General features: G+C 45.6%; 1 protein-coding gene across 2 annotated transcripts in view; it reads left to right on the top strand.

Moving 5' to 3' along the window:
• Positions 1-19,597, top strand: part of MIER2 (MIER family member 2) — a 73,902-nt gene extending 54,305 nt beyond the window's left edge. For both annotated transcript variants that reach the window (XM_087703310.1, XM_087703309.1), the window contains 4 exons: positions 7,969-8,063; positions 14,110-14,213; positions 15,189-15,325; positions 17,877-19,597. In XM_087703310.1, the coding sequence (XP_087559436.1) occupies positions 7,969-8,063; positions 14,110-14,213; positions 15,189-15,325; positions 17,877-18,343 (803 nt within the window). In that variant the 3' untranslated portion in view covers positions 18,344-19,597. The remainder of the gene's footprint in view (positions 1-7,968; positions 8,064-14,109; positions 14,214-15,188; positions 15,326-17,876) is intronic.
• Positions 19,598-19,934: the final 337 nt, after the last annotated feature.

Consider the following 19,934-nt stretch of genomic DNA (forward strand, 5'->3'; position numbering starts at 1 on the left):
GAGCTGCCCAACCGATATCTTCCAAACGCCACTCTGTAGCAGATAATGCTTGGCAAGAAGTCAGGAACGTTCCTCGACTTACGACCACAGTTGAGCCCAACATTTCTGTTGCTAAAGTGAGACATTTGTTAAGTGAGCTTTAGCCCGTTTTCCGACCTTTCTCGCTAGCGTGGTCAAGCGAATCGCTTGCAGCTGTTAAGTGAGTCGCACGGTGGTGAAGTGAATCTCGCTTCCCCGTGGTCTTTGCTGGTCAGAAAAGGGGATCACCTGACCCCAGGACACTGCAACCGTCATAAATATGAGTCAGTTGCCAAGTGTCTGAATTTTGATCACGTGGCTACTGTATAGGGATGCTGCAATGGCTGTTAAGTGTGAAAAAAACCCGACATAAGTCACTTTTTTTCTGTTGTAAAAAGTTTTTCATTTTTATTTTTTAACATGCATATAATCCAAAGTATACCATTACATCTTAACAAACATTTTTTTTAAATATTCCATATTATATCAATTCCTCTTTTACCATCAAGCCACATCAACTTTCATTTGCTCTTCTGCTTTCCACACACCATATTATAGTCTGTTTCATCTTCAACCTTTCTCCTCTCCCTCTCTTCTCCTCCTCCCTACCCCTTTTCTTCCCTCTTCTCTACTTCAGTGTTTCTCAACCTTGGCAACTTGAAGATGTCTGGACTTCAACTCCCAGAATTCCCCAGCCAGCGAATTCTGGGAGTTGAAGTCCAGACATCTTCAAGTTGCCAAGGTTGAGAAACACTGCTCTACTTCTCCTTGTTCTCTCCCTCTCCTCTCCCCTCTTTCCACATCTTCCCTCTCTCCTTCTCTTTTCCTCCCTTCTGCTTCCCTCTCTCCTCTCTCTCTCTTTCACTCTCTTTTTCTCCCTTCCACTCTCTAATTTGCACGGTGCATTTCAGCATCTGAGCAAGCTCCATTTAATATTAGTGGCGTTAATAATTATATTCCAGAAAATATTTTTCCGTATTGCTAATTTTACATACCTTCTCCTTTTAAAAGTATACTTATAAACAGGTTCCACTTTTTTTCAGTGACATAACTTTGAACGGTTGTCATTAAATGAACTGTTGTAGAAATAGAAAGTGGGGTGGAAATTAAAAAGAAAAGAAAAGAAAAAGAGGATGATTAAAGGTAAAGGTTACGCATGGATCAATTTCACCCCTGAGCAGAGTTCTAAACTTGGATCTCCAGTTTAATCTCAGCTCTTAATGTGAAGAGAAGGGCTGCTGGATTAACGAAAGACCCATCCTGCCAAAGATGTGGTTGAAAGCATCGGCTGCACAGAGCCCATCAACCCCAATATCCAGGTGGATTTAAGGACGAGAGTTAATGAAGAATTAATCAAGGGAGGGTTTGAACACCTCACTGAGCCTTATTACACTTAGCTCTGAGACGTCAACCAAACCAGGACTGTGATTAAGACGGAGAACGTTGGCTACATTATCAAGCCATGCTTGGTGTCAGGGTTCCAAATAGCATCCAAAAGTAAATCAGAGTCCAAGGCAAAGTATTGCTCAAAATTCCAATTTATTAAGAGAGACATGTTGGTGCATCTGGGAAAACCTGAATCTGAAAGCTTCCCGGTTTTCCCCACCCAGTTGAAAGTTCAAGATCTTGTCCCCACACCCACAAGTCCATCACATGGTCCAATCTCCCACTGCCATGCTGGCAGTTCCACCCATCCAGTTCCGGTCAGGTGCAGAGACAAAGGATGACCTTGGCTTTCTAGAAAGAATGTTGTTATGGCTACATAGCATCTAACTCCGTACAATTCCTCCTCCCATTTTCCCATAATAGAAAAATGCATACTAGAATAATAGAAAGTGTGGCAGGCCAAAAAACTTCGGCAGGGTGGGGGGCAGTTCAACATCACTTGTGTCGGGGGTGCCTATGATGGCCTGAGTGTTCTGCCAGCACACGGCCCTCGGAAGCTCCATTTTCACTTGCAGAGGCACTGCGGACCGGTCCTTTGCTGTTTTCAGGGTGGCCCCATAGGCAATATCTAAGCACCGTGCGGGCTGGATCTGGGCCCCGGGTCTTGAGTTTGACATCCCTGATCTAAATTTATTTATTTATTTATTTATTAGACTTATATACTGCTTCATAGGGCTTTCAGCCCTCTAAGCGGTTTACAAATGTTTTAGCAAATTGAGTCAGCAACTTGCCCCCACAGTCCGGGTCCTCATTTCACCCACCTCGGAAGGATGGAAGGCTGAGTCGACCTTGAGCCGGTGAGATTTGAACCGCTGAACTGCAGATCACAGTCAGCTAAAGTGGCCTGCAGTACTGCACCCTAACCACTGCGCCACCTCGGCTCTAAATCATTGTGTATGTCTGAAGGAGGTTCAATTAGCGGTTGAATTTCCTCTTCCAGCTTCTATATGACAGAATAACAGAGTTGGAAGGGACCTTGGAGGTCGTCTACTCCAACCTCCTGCTCAACCAGGAAATCCTATACCATTTCAGACAAATGGCTGTCCAATCTCTTCTTAAAATCCTCCTGTGTTGGAGCATCCACAACTTCTGGAGGCAAGTTGTTCCACTGATTAATTGTTCTAACTGTCAGGACATTTCTCCTTAGTTCAAGGTTGCTCCTCTCCTTCATTAGTTTCCACCCATTGCTTCTTGTCCTGCCTTCAAGTGCTTTGGAAAATAGCTTGACTCCCTCTTCTTTCTGGCAGCCCCTCAAACCTTGGAACACTGCTTGTATTTGCACAACATTGGAAAAATGTAGAGATTCCTATTGATAATAATCTGATACGGAAAATATTAGAATGTGCAGAAATGAACAGATTAACATTAGCAATTAAGGAGAAAGAGCAAATTGAATATTACCGTATTTTTCAGAGTATAAGACGCACCCTTTTCCCTCAAAAAAGAGGGTGAAAATCTGGCTACGTCTTATACACTGAATACAGCATTTTTGGCCTACTGATACCCTACCCTGTTTGTAAAAATGGACGTGCAGAGGGTTTGGGAGGCTTCCAAAATGGTCCTGAAGGCTGGGGAGGGCAAAAAAGAGCAAAACATCAGCCATTTTTGTCCTCGCAACCCCCAGCCCCCCAAAGCACTCTACAAGCCTCCCAAAGATCTGTATGCCCTTTTTTTTTTTTTTTTTTGCAAAAAACGAGGCGTGCAGAGTGCAAACACTTTTTTTTCATTTACCTCTTCAAAATCATGGTGCATCTTATACCCCAGTGCGTCTCATAGTCCAAAAAATATACTATATGATTTGGGAAGTATTTACCAATGGTTGGAGAATAGAAAAGGAGTTTGGAAATAAAGAAGGCTAAAAAATAAGTAGACAGTATATTTAGATAGAGATTTAAATAAGATAAAAACTGCTAGTATGTGTATGATGAGAATAATGATGTTTAATGTTAATCTGACACCATTACTAGAAGATATTAAGATAAATGGAGAGTTTTCTCATGTTTAAATGCTTAATATAATGTAATACTAAACTTAGGGAAATAAGGTTAATACGAATGTGAAAAATGAGGTAAGTGAGGAATGATGTTGCACAGAGATGTTTGTACCCAGACGACATAAAGAAAGATGGAATGTTTATTTTTGTAACAGAAAAATAATAAAACTCTTTAAAAAAAAAACATTGGAAGATTGCTATCATGAAATTCAATGGTGAAAAGAGTAAGGTTCTGCGTTTAGGCAACAAAAACAAAATGCACAGGTACGGTATAGGTGGTACCTTGCTCAATAGTAGTAATTGTGAAAGGGATCTTGGAGTCCTAGTGGACAACCATTTAAATAGGAGCCAGCCGTGTGCAGCAGCTGCCAAAAAAGCCAACACAGTTCTAGGCTGCATAAACAGAGGGATAGAATCAAGATCATGTGAAGGGTTAATACCACTTTATAAGGCCTTGGTAAGGCCACATTTGGAATACGGCATCCAGTTTTGGTCGCCACGATATAAAAAAGATGTGGAGACTCTAGAAAGAGTGCAGAGAAGAGCAGCAAAGAGGATTAGGAGACTGGAGACTAAAACATATGAAGAATGGTTGCAGGAACTGGGTATGTCTAGTTTAATGAAAAGAAGGACCAGGGGAGACATGATAGCAGTCTTCCAATATCTCAGGGGTTGCCACAAAGAAGAGGGAGTCAAGCTATTCTCCAAAGCACCTGAGGGCAGGACAAGAAGCAATGGGTGGAAACTAATCAAGGAGAGAAGCAACTTAGAACTGAGGAGAAATTTCCTGACAATGAGGACAATTAATCAGTGGAAAAGAAATTGCCTCCAGAAGTTGTGAATGCCCCATTCTGAACAACCGTGTGACTAATGTAACAGCCGTAGTGATTCGCTTAACAACGGTGGCAAGAAAAGTTGCAGAATGGGGCAAAACTAAATGAACATCTCGCTTAACCACAGGCATTTTGGGCCCATCATAAGTCGAGGACTAGCTATCATCCGGTTGCCTGAATTCTTGCACCCTCTCCTCTCCCTCTCAGATCTTGCTAAGCAGTTCCCGCGTAGCTTGTGCACTGTGCGAAAGTCGAAAGAACAGGCCGTTTCCAAGGCACTCCTACGTCTTCAGCCTTGAAAGAAAGAATCGTGGATCAGCGATCGATGCAACAATTAAATGCAGTTACTTCCAATAAAGTCAGGATCTCGTTGCAGAACGATCCGGCAAGACCAGAGGAACATCTCAGTCAGTGCTTGCGGATTGAATCATATTTCTCCTTTAAAAATAAAAGAAAAAATCTGAACAGCTTAAAAAAATTCTACTTGGAGTGCTCTAATTTCTAAAAGTTTAGGAAAAAGAGGATATCTATCTTATCTGTCTCTATCTGTCCATCTATCTTGTCTATATCTATCTTATCTATCTATCTATTTATTTTATCTATCTCTATCTGTCCATCTATCTTATCTGTATCTATCTATCAGTGGTGGGTTGCAGGCGGTACGCCCCGATACACACGTACTGGAGCCAGCCCAGAACCCCCAATACCGTTCCGGTACAGTGCTCCGGAGGGCCCGCCCGAGCTCCTTATCAGAGTTTAAAGGTTTTTGCGCTTCAGCACAGGCGCATGGTGTGTACAGCACCTGAGCGACACTCTGTGGAGCAGCTGGAGCGTCGCGGAGTATCACAGGTGTTTGAACACATGCGCGCGCAGCGCACATCCATGAGGACACTGCTGGCCCCTTTCCAACCATACTGGTTGGAACAGGATTTGAAACCCACCACTGCTATCTATCTATCTTTCTTTCCTTCTTTCTATTTATATCTATCCTATCTATCTTTATCTGTCCATCTATCTTATCTATCTATCTCTTTCTATCTATATCTACCCATCTATCTTATCTATATCTATCCACTTATATCTATATATCTTTCTATTTATATGTATATATCTATCTCATCTATCTCTATCTGTCCATTATCATCTATATCTATCCATTTATCTTTCTATTTATATCTATCTCTTTCTTATCTATCTCTCTATCTATATCCATCTATCTATATCTATCCACATATCTATATATCTTTCTATTTATATCTATCTATCTTATCTCTCTATCCAACTATCTCATCTATTTCTATCTATCTTATCTATCTATATCTATCCATCTTATCTATATCTATCCACATATCTATATATCTTTCTATTTATATCTATGTATCTATGTCTGTCCATCTATCATCTATATCTATCTATCCATTTATCTTTCTATTTATATCTATCTCTCTTACCTATCTATCTATCTCTCTCTCTCTATCTAACCACTTATATCTATCTTTCTATTTTTATATATATATATATAAAATCTCTCTCTATCTGTCTATCTTTATCTATCTATCCATCTATCCTATCTATATCTATCCAATTATCTCATCTATTTCTATCTATCCATCTATATCCGTGATGGAGAACCTATGGCACGCATGCCGCAGGCAGCACGCGGAACCATATCTGAGGGCACGGAAGGCATTGCTCCATGTCAGCTCCACCATGCATGTACATGCTGCCCAGCTGATTTTCGGCCTCCCAAAGGGCATGGGGAGGCCGTTTTCGCCCTCCCCATGCTTCAGTAAAGCCTCCTGAAGCCTGGGGAGTGTGAAAAATGGGCCCACCAGAAGTCTGGAAATGGGCCATTTCTGGCCGCCTAAGAACCTCGGGGGGGCTGTTTTCACCCTTCCCAGGCTCCAAGAAAGCCATGCACGCATGCACGGGGGGCAGTGTAGGGGTGTCGCACGCGCAGGTGGGAACAACACGGCATTTAATTACAGGGCATGCATGCACATGCACACGATAGCGTGTGTACATGTGCTTTTGGCACCCGAGGGGAAAAAAATGGTCGCCATCACTGATCTTTATCTGTCTGTCTGTCTGTCTATCTATCTATCTATCTATCTATCTATCTATCTAATCATCTATCTATCTATCTATCTATCTATCTAATCATCTGTCAAACCTATCTGTGTCCATCTATCTATCTATTTATATCTATATATCTATTTTACCTATTTACCTACCTACCTACCTATCTAATGTGTCTGTGTGTGTGTGTATGTATATGTATCTTTCTCTCCTTCCTTCTTTTCACCCACCCACCCACCTTCCTTCCTTCCTCCCTTCCTTTCTTTCTCTTTTTTCTTTCCTTATCTCTTCCTTTCTTCCTTCATTCATTCCAAACCTCTTCCTTCCTTCCTTCCTTCCTTCCTTTCTTTCTAATAGTCCTCAACTTAGGGCCACAATTAAACCCCAAAATTTCTTTTGCTAAGAGAGAGTTGTTAAGTGAGTTTTGCCCCCATTTGACCACGTTTCTGGCTCCAGTTGTTAAGTGAATCACTGCAGTTGTTAAGTGAGTTAATGAATTCTTGTTAAATTAATCCGGCTTCCCCATTGACTTCGCTTGTCAAGAAGGTCACAAGAGGTGATCCCATGACCCCGGGGCACTGCAACCATCTTAAATATGAGTCACTTGCCAAATGTTTTAATTTTGATCATGTGACCCTGGGGCTGCTGCAATAGTTGTGTGAACAATGGCCATAAGCCACTTTTATCAGTGTTGTCGTAACTTTGAACGGTCACCCAAAAAAACCTGTTTTAAGTTGAGAACTACCTGTACAAAGATGATCGTAGAGACAGACTGCATTCTATTGTCAGAAAAATATGACTTTAGGACAAGAAAATAAGAGAAAAAAAGCTTGTTTCTCCTACTTTGATTCTTTTTTTTTATGGCTTTTAAGATTCTGCTCTTACAACCTATAGCTGTGATGGCGAACCGATGGCCGTTTGTGGCGCCATTTGTTAGGGCACGCGAGACGTTGCCCTCCCAGCTCCAGTGCGAATGCACGCGCTGGCCAGCTGACTTTGCCTTTCATTTTCTGCTGCTTTTCATCCGCCGGAGACTTTGGGAAAGCCCCCGGAAGCCTCCGGAGGGCGGAAAACAGTCCTACGGGCAACCTGGATGTGACCTCCGGTTTTTCGCCCTCGGGAGGCTTCAGGGGGCTTCTCTGGAGGGCGAAAAACGGCCCTACGGGCAAACCGGAAATCCATTCCCAAACATCTGGGTTGCTTATAGGCTGTTTTTCGCCCTCCAGAGCCTTCAGGGAAGCCCCCTGAAGCTCCCGAGGGCCTGCAGGGTGGCAGGGGAGACCGTTTTCACCCTCCCCAGGCTCCTAGAAAGCCTCTGAAGCCTGGGGAGGGCAAAAAACGGGTCCTAATGGATGCCAAAGGGGGGGGGGTATCACGAGCATGCACGTGGGAGGGTCGCACGCATAAAAGTATGGGGGGGGCACGCCTGCGCACGACCCCACTGCACTCCCCCCACTTTTCGAGGTGAAAAAGTTTAGCCACCACTGACCTATAGCAATAAAGTCGAAATTCTAGTATTTCTGGTAGCCCTTATATCGTGACCTGGCCTACCTCGAAGGGCTGACGTTCTGTTCTTGATTGCTTCTCTCCCCCTTCCAGATGAGCTGTGTGCCTGGAGTGAAGAAGAATGCAGGAACTTTGAACATGGATTCCGGGTGCATGGAAAAAACTTCCACCTTATCCAAGCCAACAAGGTAATTTTAAAGTCACCCACTTTCAAAGCCAGCCAGGTACCCGTAGGAGCCTCTGGAGCATCCTAAGCAGGGTTGTGGCTCCATTCCAAAGGGACAGAGGATAAGGCTAAGTTGCAGGAGGATGACTTCCCTTCTTGCCCCTTCTTAACCTTCTTGAGAGACCGCCTACTGCCAATCACCTCCACTCGACCAATTAGATCCCATAGATTAGGCCTCCTCCGAGTTCCATCTGCCGGTCAATGTCGACTGGCAACCACGCGGAGGAGAGCCTTCTCGGTGGCAGCTCCGACCCCCTGGAACGATCTCCCCGTGGAGATTCGTACCCTCACCACCCTCCAGACCTTCCGCACAGCCCTTAAAATCTGGCTATCCCGTCAGGCCTGGGGCTAAAGACCGTAACCCACCCGAATTGTATGAATGTTGTGCTTTTAATGATGTACTGTCTTATGTGTTAATTTGTTTGTTTTCCCCTCCTTTCGAATTGTAAGCCGCCCTGAGTCCCCCCAGGGAAAAGGGCGGCATATAAATAAACTACTCATACTCAAATAAACTACTCATACTCTTGCATGGCCTGGCAACTTTGGGCATCGTGATGACAATTTAGACCAGGGGTGTCCAACCTTGGCAAGTTAAAAGTGTCAGCCTCTATATTGCTTGCTTGCTATCGGCTGCCATAGTAACGGGGAGGGAGGGGGTTTATGGTATTTGGGAGGGGAACCGTGCCGGAGGAGATATCACAAAAGAGGGAGTTTTGTTCTCACCATCTTCTGCCCATGCTGGTGTTTGGGTTCGGTCAAGGTCAACCGTCTGTGCATACCAGCCGGATGAGGCCACCTGAAGATGCACCCCACATGACACCCTTGGGAGTTGCAGATTGGACATTTAGGCCGGGGTAACTGGGCGGAGGGGTTTGGGTAAATGCTTTGACATGTACAAGTTCGCGCTTTTTTGCCCCAGATCTCGCTTCACTTTCGCTGTTTTCATTTCACATTCAGTAGAAGTACCTTTTTTTTCTAAATCAATGGAGTTGGGAGTTTTCTTTCTTGGACGTTGAATGAGGCATGCCTGACATAAAAGACCCGTGGGTTTCAAGTCCCAGAATTCCTCAGGCAGCCATGTGGATTTTATTCTGCTAGTCATAACTGACTCTAGGAGTGGTGCTCCTCTCTGTTGCAAGGCCATTCAGATGTGCCTTCCGTGGTCATGACTTCACGGAGTACAGTTACCTTCCCACTCAGGTCCGGAACCTGGATTGTCGGCTTTTCAGCGGACAACCCCAGCATCTTAACTGCTAAGCCATCGTGCTGCCCTACTTACCGTATTCTTCAGAGTATAAGACGCACCTTCCCCCCCCCAAAAAAGAGGGTGAAAATCTGGGTGCGTCTTATACACTGAATACAATAGCAATAGCAGTTAGACTTATATACCGCTTCATAGGGCTTTCAGCCCTCTCTAAGCGGTTTACAGAGTCAGCATATTGCCCCCAACAACAATCCGGGTCCTCATTTTACCCACCTCGGAAGGATGGAAGGCTGAGTCAACCCTGAGCCGGTGAGATTTGAACAGCCGAACTGCAGAACTAGCAGTCAGCTGAAGTAGCCTGCAGTGCTGCATTTAACCACTGCATTTAACCACTGCATTTAACCACTGCGCCACCTCGGCGCCATTTTTGGCCTCCCGAAACCCCATCCCCTTCACCAAAATGGACGTGCAGAAGGTTTGGGAGGTCTGCAAAGTGCTCCTGGGGGCTGGGGAGGGCAAAAATGAGCGAAAAATGGGTCGTTTTTTGCTCGTTTTTGGCCCCCAGGAGCACTCTACAAGCCTCCCAAAGCCTATGCACGCCCTGTTTTTGGCAAAATCGGAGCACTTTGCAGGCCTCTCAAATGCTCTGCATGCCCCGCTTTTCACAAAAACGAGGCGTGCAGAGGGTTTGGGAGGCCTGCAGGGTGCAAAAACTTTTTTTTTTTAATTTACCTCTTCAAAATATTGGTGCATCTTATAATCCGGTGCGTCTTATACTCCGAAAAATACGGTATATTGTAGACCCTACCTTATTTATCTTCTAAACCTCTAACAGTGAACCTATGGCACATGTGCCAGAGGTGGCACGCAGATCCCTCTCTGTGGGCACACGCACTGTCGCCAGCTGCTCTTCTAGTTTCCGGCGTGCATGTGTGCCGTCCAGCTGTTCTCCGTGGGTGCTGGAGCGCCAGAAAACAGCCTGAAAACGGCCATTTTGGAGGGCGTTTTTCAAGCCAGAAAAAAACCCTAAAAACGGCCCCAAAAATGGTGCAAACTACCAAAAAACAGACTGCTTTGGTGGCTGTTTCCCAGGCCATTTTCAGGCCATTTTTAAGCAGTTTTTAGGCTGTTTTTCAGCTGAAAAATGCCCCCCAAATGGCTAAAAAATGGCCTGAATATAGCTCAATAACTGGTAAAAAAACAGCCAAAAAACAGGCATGGACGTGCCGGCCAGCTGGTCTTTGGGTTTCCGGCGCTTCAGCACATGCACATGCGTTCTGGTTTGGGCACTCAGTGCCGAAAAGATTCGCCATCACTGTTCTAAACCAAGGCTGCATTGTGAAATGAAACATTTGGCCACTAGAAGTCCTGAGTGAATTGATTCCATCCTCTTGGTTTAATTTTTGGGTTTGAGGGCAATGCCTTTTAATGTTGTGTACTGCTGAGCATCATTTAGGACTGGGGTGGATTATAAGTATGGCAGATAATCTTTAAAAAAAACAAACCACACATTTATTTATCTCAATCTGTCCTGTTCTGTTCTTTAGCCCCAGAGGTTCTCAGCTTTGCTGGCTGGGGAATTCTGGGAGTTGAAGTCCGGACATCTTCAAGTTGCCAAGGTTGAGAAACACTGCTATAGCAAATCATGCTAAACTTGATTTAACAAACCACAGTTGCTGTTCTTCATTTATTGTTTATTGATTATGGTAATTTGCACACCAGCTACTTGTCAGGCGGTGGACATTAAAGTATTAAACCCCTATATGGGTAGTCCTCAATTTACAGCCGTTTGTTTAGTGACCCTTTGAAATTACAACAGCGCTGAAAAAAGTGACTTTTCGTTTTTCACACTTGCAACAGCCTCGTAGTCACACAATCAAAATTCAGGTGTTTGGCAGCTGGCATGAATTTATGATGGTTGCCGTATCCTGGGGTCAGCGATCCCCTTTTGCGGCCTTCTGGCAAGCAGAGTTAATGGAGAAGACATTATTCACTTAACAACCATGTCACTAACTTCACAACTGCAGTGATTCCCTCAGCCACTGTGGCAAGAAAAGTCGTAAAATAGGGCAAAACTCACTTAATGACTGTCTCGTCATTAAATGTGGGCTCCATTGTAGTTGTAAACCGAGGACTACCCATATAGGTAAAGGCAAAGGTTCCCCTCACACATACCGTGTTTTTCGGAGTATAAGATGCACCTTTTCCCCTCAAATTAGAGGGTGAAAATCTGGGTGCACCTTATACAGCATTTTTTGCCTCTTGAAACCCCTCCCCTTTGCAAAAAATGGATGTGCATAGCCTTTAGGAGGCTTCCAGAGTGCTCCCGGGGGCTGGAGTGGGGGCTGGAGTGCTCCTGGACAGAAATGAGCAAAAAACAGGGTGTTTTTTTGCTCGTTTTTGTCCCCCCAGCCCCCAGGAGCACTCTACAAGCCTCCTAACGGCTATGCATACCCTTTTTTTGACAGAAAACAGGCCAGTTTTCGTGAAAAACGGGCCGTTTTTGGAAGGTCTGCAGAGTGCAAAAACTTTTTAAAAAAATTTGCCTCTTCGAAATCATGGTGCATCTTATACTCCAAAAAATACGGTATGTGCTAGTCGTTCCTAACTCTAGGGGGCGGTGCTCATCTCTGTTTCAAATCCAAAGTACCAGCGCTGTCCGAAGACATCTCCGTGGTCATGTGGCCAGCATGACTCAATGCCGAAGGCGCATGGAACGCTGTTCCCTTCCCACCAAAGGGGGTCCCTATTTTTCTACTTGCATTTTTTACGTGCTTTCAAACTGCTAGGTTAGCAGAAGCTGGGACAAGTCACGGGAGCTCACTCCGTTACGCCGCGCTAGGGATTCGAACTGCTGAACTGCCTATCTTTCTGATTGACAAGCTCAGCCATTGCATCCCTAATAACAGAACGCCAGATTAGAATACAAGTAGCCCTTGACATACAACCATAACGGAGCCTGCCTGATACAGTCAGAAGTTGTGATCGTCATAAACCAGGTCATCACGAGTCTTTCAAAGACTCACCTTCTCATACTGATCCTTGTAACCTATCAAGGCATCAGGAGGATTCCCATACCTGGTTGGTAGGAAGAGAATGTACATTTTAAAGCAGGGGCCTCCAACCTTTGGCGACTTTAATCCTGGCGGACTTCAACTCCCAGAATTCCCCAGCCAGCAAAGCTGGAAGTTGATGTCAGCTTGGGAAGCCATATTAACACCGTAAGCTTCCACGCTGCCACATTCTTGTGCTTGGGAAATTAGGATCGGGGGGGGGGGGGGATTTAGTAGAAGGGGTATTCCTGCACCGGGGGGAGGAGTGGTTGAAGTGAGGTCTCGAGTTGGGACAGATGGGAATTGGACCATGTGATGGACTGATGGGTACAGGGGTTGGGTTTGGACTTTTGATTTACTAAGGGGAAACCCCGAAACTCTCAGATTCAGGTTTTCCCAGATGTGCCAGTATACCTGCTCTAATAAAATGAAACTTTGAGAAAATGTCTATGTCAGTGTTCCAAATAGCATCCAAAAGTAAATCGGAGTCCGAGGCAAAGTATTGCTCAAAGTTCCAATTGATGAAGAGAGCCATGTTGGCACATCTGGGAAAACCCAAATCTGAAAGCTTCCCGGTTTTCCCCACCCAGTTGAAAGTCCAAGATCTTGTCCCCAACACCCACAAGTCCATCACATGGTCCAATCTCCCACTGCCATGCTGGCAGCTTCCACCCACCCAGTTCCGGTCAGGTGCAGAGGTGCAAAGACAAAGGATGACCTTGGCTTTCTAGAAAGAATGTTGTTATGGCTACATCGCATCTAACTGCATACAATCCCCCCCTCCCATTTTCCCACGACAGAAATTGCATAGTAGAATAATAGATAATACAGTACAATAGTGTGGCAGGCTAAAAATCCAAAAGAAAAGATGGCTGCAGGCCCGACAATAGCATTTTTCTTTTCGCTCAAGGTCGGGGTATTCCTGCACCTGGAGGAGGAGTGGTTGAAGTGATGTCTCGAGTTGGGACGGATGGGGATTGGACCATTTGATGGACTGATGGGTGCAAGAGTTGGGTTTGGACTTTTGACTTAACTAAGGGGAAAACCCGAAACTCTCAGATTTAGGTTTTCCCAGATGTGCCAGTATACCTGCTCTAATAAAATGAAACTTTTGAGAAAATGTCTGCCTGGGAGTTTTCAATTGGAGTTGGGCTCTTCACAGGTGTCAGGCCTGCAGAAAATGGGAGGGGGGATTGTACGGAGTTAGATGCTATGTAGCCATAACAACATTCTTTCTAGAAAGCCAAGGTCATCCTTTGTCTCTGCACCTGACTGGATCGGGATGGGTGGAAGCTGCCAGCATGACAGTGGGAGATTGGACCATGTGATGGACTTGGTGGGTGTGGGGGCAAGATCCTGAACTTTCAACTGAATGGGGAAAACCGGGAAGCTTTCAGATTCGGGTTTTCCCAGATGCGCCAACATGGCTCTCTTAATAAATTGGAACTTCGAGCAATACTTTGCCTCGGACTCTGATTTACTTTTGGATGCTATTTGAAAAGCTGACACCAGGCTTAAAGTTGCCAAGGTTGGAGAGCCCTGTTTTAAAGGATCCTGGTGTCTGTTATCCATTTCTAGCAGGTCCCAGGAAGGCCGGTCTTCCATTCAATTCAATTAGAATAGAGCTGGAAGGGACCTTGGAGGTCTTCTAGTCCAACCCCCTGCTCAAGCAGGAGACCCTATACCATTTCAGACCAGTGGCTGTTCCAGTCTTTTCCAATAACTCCTCACCCTTCTTCCTGTTTTTGTAGGTCCGGACCCGGTCGGTGGGTGAGTGCGTGGAATACTATTACATATGGAAGAAATCGGAACGGTACGACTACTTCACCCAACAGACGCGGTTTGGAAGGAAGAAGTACGTCCTACCTCCTGAAGCCACTTGCTGGCCAGAAAGTAATATCTGGTGTCATCTGGCCATAGGTGGCGAAGTGTGCATCCCCATGGAATTGAGCCCAGATCTTTTGACCCAAATCCTTAGGGGTCTTGAGTCCAGAGATCTGCATACGGGCAGTTGAAAGCAGGAAATGAATACACACACACACACCCTTGGTAATGTCAGAATTTGGTAGAGTGCAGGAAGTCCTTGACCTTTTAAAGTTACTAAACGGACGGAAGGAAGGAAGGGAAGGGAAGGAAAGAAGGACGGATGGACGTACAGTGGGTGGCTCAGTAGAGCGAATGCAGTATTGCAGGGTAACTCTGCCCACTGCCAAGAATTCGATCCTGACCGGCTCCAGGTTGACATCAAATGGCCAGGTCTACTAACGTAGATGGAAATTTTTAATCTTTGCCTTAATCCTACAAAGTCTCGTGGGATTTTTGGACTGCGGAAGATTCTACCAGTAGTCCTCGACTTACAACAGTTTGTTCAGTGACCGTTCAGAGTCTAAAACGGCCCTGAAAAAAAGTGACGTAGGGTCATTTTTCTCAGTTACGACCTTTGCAGCAGATGTACCATAACGTGATCTAAATTCAGATGCTTGGCAGCTGGATCGTACTTACGACGATGGCAGGGTGCCAAGGTCACGCGATCCCTTTTTACGAACTTCTGTCAAGCCAAGCCCATGAGGAAACCAGAGTCCCTGAACCACCCAGGTTAATAACTTACCAACTGCGGTGATTCGCCCAAGAACTGTGGCAAGAAAGGTCGTAAAGCGGGGCAGAGCTCACTTCATCGATGTCTCACTTAACGACGGAAGTTTTGGGCTCAATTGTGGTCGTAGGTCGAGGACTGCCGGTGGTCTTTTTTTGTTGTTGTTGTTGTTCAGATGGAAAAGCCACCTACATATTTGCTCCTCTTTTGTCTCCTTTCGTCTCTCCAACTCCGTAGGGATTACGGGGATAACTTTTTAGACGGCGGGGAAGTGGAAAGCGCCAGCCGCGCGCGAAGCTCTCCGCCCATCGCATCGGCCACTGGCTGCCTGGACTCCTGTTTCAACCCGGATCATTTAACAATGGAGACCGCAGGTAACGTTTTTACAAGATTGGATGTCTTCTTGATCCCAGTAAACCAGGGTGGTCGGTCCTGTATGTGGGTGCATCAAAAGAAAGAGAGGTAGAATTGCTTGTATCCTAGGAAGAGAAACAGAATTTAGGTAAAATTCCACACTAGCTCATAGACGTCGAGAAGATATATAAAAACTTGGTGCATTTCAGTGTTAAATTTATATTTTACCGACAAAAGAAATGAAGGGAGATGTGGCCCGCCAGCAGCCAGCAGAGCTGGCAGCAGATTCGGAGAGTGAGGAGGTTGGGGAGGAACCTGGGCCAGTCCTGGAGTCCTGGGAAGGCTCTGATGAGGGCTCTGTGTTGGAGGCAGAGAGGGGGCCAGGACCCTCCGACAGTTATCAGCTGCCTTCAGAGTCAGACATCAGTGAGGCAGAAGAACAGCTGGAGCCTGTTCCCAGTGTGTGCATGCACAGAGTTGCCAGAGGAAGGAAACAGCTAAAGAACAGGGGTCCACTTGGGAGTAAAGCCACAGGTGGATGATGAATGGCCCCTCCCAGAGGAAATAAAAGAGGAGCGAAAGGGGAGTGGAGTTTGCAGGAGACAATTAGTTTGCTTAATTGGTTTGTGACTCTCCAAGAGTTTTGCAGATATCGACCTGTCAGTTCTCCAAGCCAGATAAGGTCTGTGACTGTAAATCCTAAGATAGATAGGTAGGTAGATAGGTAGATAGGTAGATAAGTAAGTAGGTAATATAGATATATAGATAGATGATGATAGATAGATAGATAGATAGATAGATAGATAGATAGATAGATAGATAGATAGATAGATAGATAGATAGATAGATAGATAGATAGACAGACAGACAGACATAGAATACAAATAAGCAATCAGGAAACAATATCAATATAAATCGTAAGGATACAAACAACAAGTTACAGTCATGCAGTCATAAGTGGGAGGAGATGATAGGAACGATGAGAAGACCAATACTCATAGTAATGTAGCCTTAGTGAATGGTTTGACAGTGGTGAGGGAATTATTTGTTTAGCAGAGTGATGGCGTTCAGGAAAAAAACTGTCCTTGTGTCTAGTTGTCTTGGTGTGCAGTGTCCTATAGCATCGTTTTGAGGGTAGAAATTGAAACAGTTTATGTCCAGGATGCGAGGGGTCTGTAAATATTTTCACAGCCCTTTTTTGACTCCTGCAGTGTTCAGGTCCTCAATGGAAGGCAGGTTGGCAGTAATTGTTTTTTCTGCAGTTCTAATTATCCTTTAAAGTCTGTGTCTGTCTTGTTGGGTTGCAGAACCAAAGGTTGAGCCATCGGTAACTGCTTATACATAACTTTATTCATCCCTCTTTCTGCATGTTTTTTAAATAATGCACTGCTCTGTTTTATACTTTGATAGGCATTTTATATGCTGTTTTTGTGAAGGTTTTAATGCATTAATGCTATATCCTGTTATGCTATACTGTGTGTGTGTGTAAGAAATTATACACACGCGCGCACACACACATACATATATACATACAGTATATAGATATGTGTGTGTGTGTATATATGTATATGTGTATATATATATATATATATATATATATATATATATATATATATATATATATATATATATATATATATATATGTATACATACATACATACATACATACATACACATACACATACACATACATACATATATACACAGATATAGATATATAAAAACTTCCAGTGTTGGAGCATTTACAACTTCTGGAATCAAGTTGTTACACTGATTAATTTTCGTCACTGTCAGGAAATTTCTCCTTAGCTCTTGATTGAATGATTCTTTGATTTGCTTCCACCCATTGCTTCTTGTCCTGCCTTCAGGTGCTTTGAGGAACAGCTTGACTCCCTCTTCTTTGTGGCAACCCCTGAGATATTAAAAGACTGCTATCATCTCTCCCCTAGTCCTTCTTTTCATTAAACTGAGTCCCCCTCAGGGGAAAAGGGCGGCATACAAATGAAATAAACAGTTAAATAGTTAAACTAGACATACCCAGTTCCTGCAACCGTTCTTCATATGTTTTAGTCTCCAGTCCCCTAATCATCTTTGTTGCTCTTCTCTGCACTCTTTCTAGAGTCTCTACATCTTTTCTACATCGTGGTGACCAAAGCTGAATGCAAATATTCCAAGTGTGGCCTTACCAAGGCCTTATAAAGTGGCATTAACCCTTCACGTGATCTTGATTCTATCCCTCTGTTTATGCAGCCTAGAACTGTGTTGGCTTTTTTGGCAGCTGCAGGACATGGCTGGCTCACATTTAAATGATTGTCTACCAGGAGTCCAAGATTCCTCTCACAGTTTCTACTATTTAGCCATTTTAGGGGAAGGGACAAGAATTGTGTACTCCCTCTCTGACTTATAGGACTGTTAATGTAGATTACCTGGCCCAGTTCCGTATCTATATTGCTTAGCTACCAGACCGAAAAAAGCTTAGGGCAGTTTATGAAATGCAAGTTAATGAGTGGTACTGAATGAATTGGGTTGTTGTTGTTTTTCCCCTCCTTACACTTCCCAATCCCCTGCAGAGCCATTGAGCATTGAAAGCGCAGCCTGCAGTCTCGGCAGCACCAGCGAATCTGGGCACGGCTACGAGTGCAGCACGCCTTCAGAAACAAACTGTTCCTTCGACCCCCCCGAGGAGGTGACCCCCGCCAGTCGTGTCCCGACGTACCTTCAGCACCCATCAAATCCTTCCGAAGCCGGATTCTACCAGATGGCCGCGACGGACAAGCAGGAGGAGCCCTTGCGGTGCTCGGGGGAAGCGATTGCCGTGGACTTCCCCCCACTTCCCGAGAGCGTCACGGAAAGCTTACCTTTAATTTCCAGCCACGCGGGACTGGAGGGAGTTCCAGAGACGTTGGTGGCCCCTGCGCAAGTGTCCTTAGCTGTCCCCGATTTCAGCCTCCTGGGTCTTGGAGAAGTCGATAGCCTCCTGACCACTCAACAACCCTGTCCGGCGCCCATGGCCCATTCAGACTCAGTGTCTCAGTGACAGCGGCCGTTGAGAGGTTCTTTGTAGGCCCGGAGCTGACTCGGATTCTGGGGGAGACGAGGGGACGAGAGATCGAAAATCTTGGCTCGACGATGATCTTTTCCTGGTCCTCGGTGACAAACCTGCTGCTCCTCCCCTTCCGAAATCCGAGGAGCACCGGTTCCCCCACCAGCCCTGCCCCTGGCCGTTCCAGGGTCTCTCCGGCAAAACCAAACACCTCCGTCACAATCTCCTGTGCAGCTATCGCAGGAGCTGGCCGAAGGGAACTGTGACCCCCATGGGGTCATCACGGACGGAGGGGGACTCCTCAAAGCCATGCGGGACAGACCGAGTCTTCCCCCCCATCCCCCCCCCCCAACCCGCCGTCTCCACATTCAGCCAAACACCTCAGATTTGCCAGGGGAAGGCGCTTTGGCCCCAGAACGGACACTCTGCAGGGAAGAAGGCTGGCCGCGAGCACTTTGAAGAGGGGGCGGGCGGGCTGGACGCGGGTGGAACACAAGGTTTCCTGGAGCGCAGGACTAGATGTAAAAACGCATCGGGTTCCTTCCTAATCACCGGAGCAAAATAGGGTACAGAATACCTGAATTCCAGTTTCATCAGTTGTCAGGACTGGTACCTCTCCTAGTTCAGGTCTTTTCCCATACACCTGTTCGGTGCGGACGGGTGAGAGCATCTGAGTGTGCGGCTCTACACGCATACGCGGGACGACTTGTTGCCAAATGTTTGCGATCGCACCCTTGTGTGGTTAGAACGAGCGGAAACCCTGTTGGATCCTGTTTTCTCCTCCCTCGTGACCTCGCTCTGGTGGGGGCTTCCTCGAAGTCAGGTGCAGTTTTGGGGCAGAAAACAGTCCCCGGGTGTGGGGGGGGGGGGACACACACATCTCTCCGATCCTCAGTGTTTCTCAACCCTGGCAACTTCAGCTCCCAGAATTCCTAAGCTGGCATTTGGTGGCCTTCAACTCCCAGAATTCCTCTGAGCCATGTATGGCTGAGGAATTCTGGGAGTTGAAGTCCATCCACCCATCTTAAAAGTCGCCCTGGTTCAGAAACACTGCCCTCTACAGGAAATTGCTCGCAAGGCTTTTTTTTTCTGATAAAGTCACATTTAGTGAAGTAGGGAGATAAAAGAATGAGGAGCGGAAAAGAGAGGAAATTGGCCTAGCGGCATCTTTGGATGATATTCAGTGCCCCCTCCCCATTTTTGCCCATCCCCCTTCACACACACAAACACACAAACACACACACACACCAAAAACATACATTCCATGTTTAGCAGAATGATTTCAAGCAAGAGAAAGATCGCGGGGGTGGTGGGGGGAAAAAAACACTCCACCCTCTGATTCTATTGTCTTTTATTTTTTGCTAGAGAGAAAGATATTTTTCACAACCTACTCCTCCATTCGCAGCAATTCTCGTGTTACTACTACTTCTTCTTCCGTGTGCCAAACAAGGGACCTGGAGGGTGGATGGGGGGAGTGCAAAGAGGTGTAGGAGAGGGAAGGGGGAGCATGAAGAGTTTTTCTCTTCCCCATCCACCCCCCATCCTCTCCAATCTTGGCTGTTTTGGCCACTTTGAAAGGTTGGCA

The sequence above is a fragment of the Thamnophis sirtalis genome, unplaced genomic scaffold, assembly GCF_051295495.1.
Source record: "Thamnophis sirtalis isolate CommonGarterSnake01/CBP01778 unplaced genomic scaffold, rThaSir2_p1.2 scaffold_1, whole genome shotgun sequence".
In the NCBI taxonomy this organism is placed as follows: domain Eukaryota; kingdom Metazoa; phylum Chordata; class Lepidosauria; order Squamata; family Natricidae; genus Thamnophis; species Thamnophis sirtalis.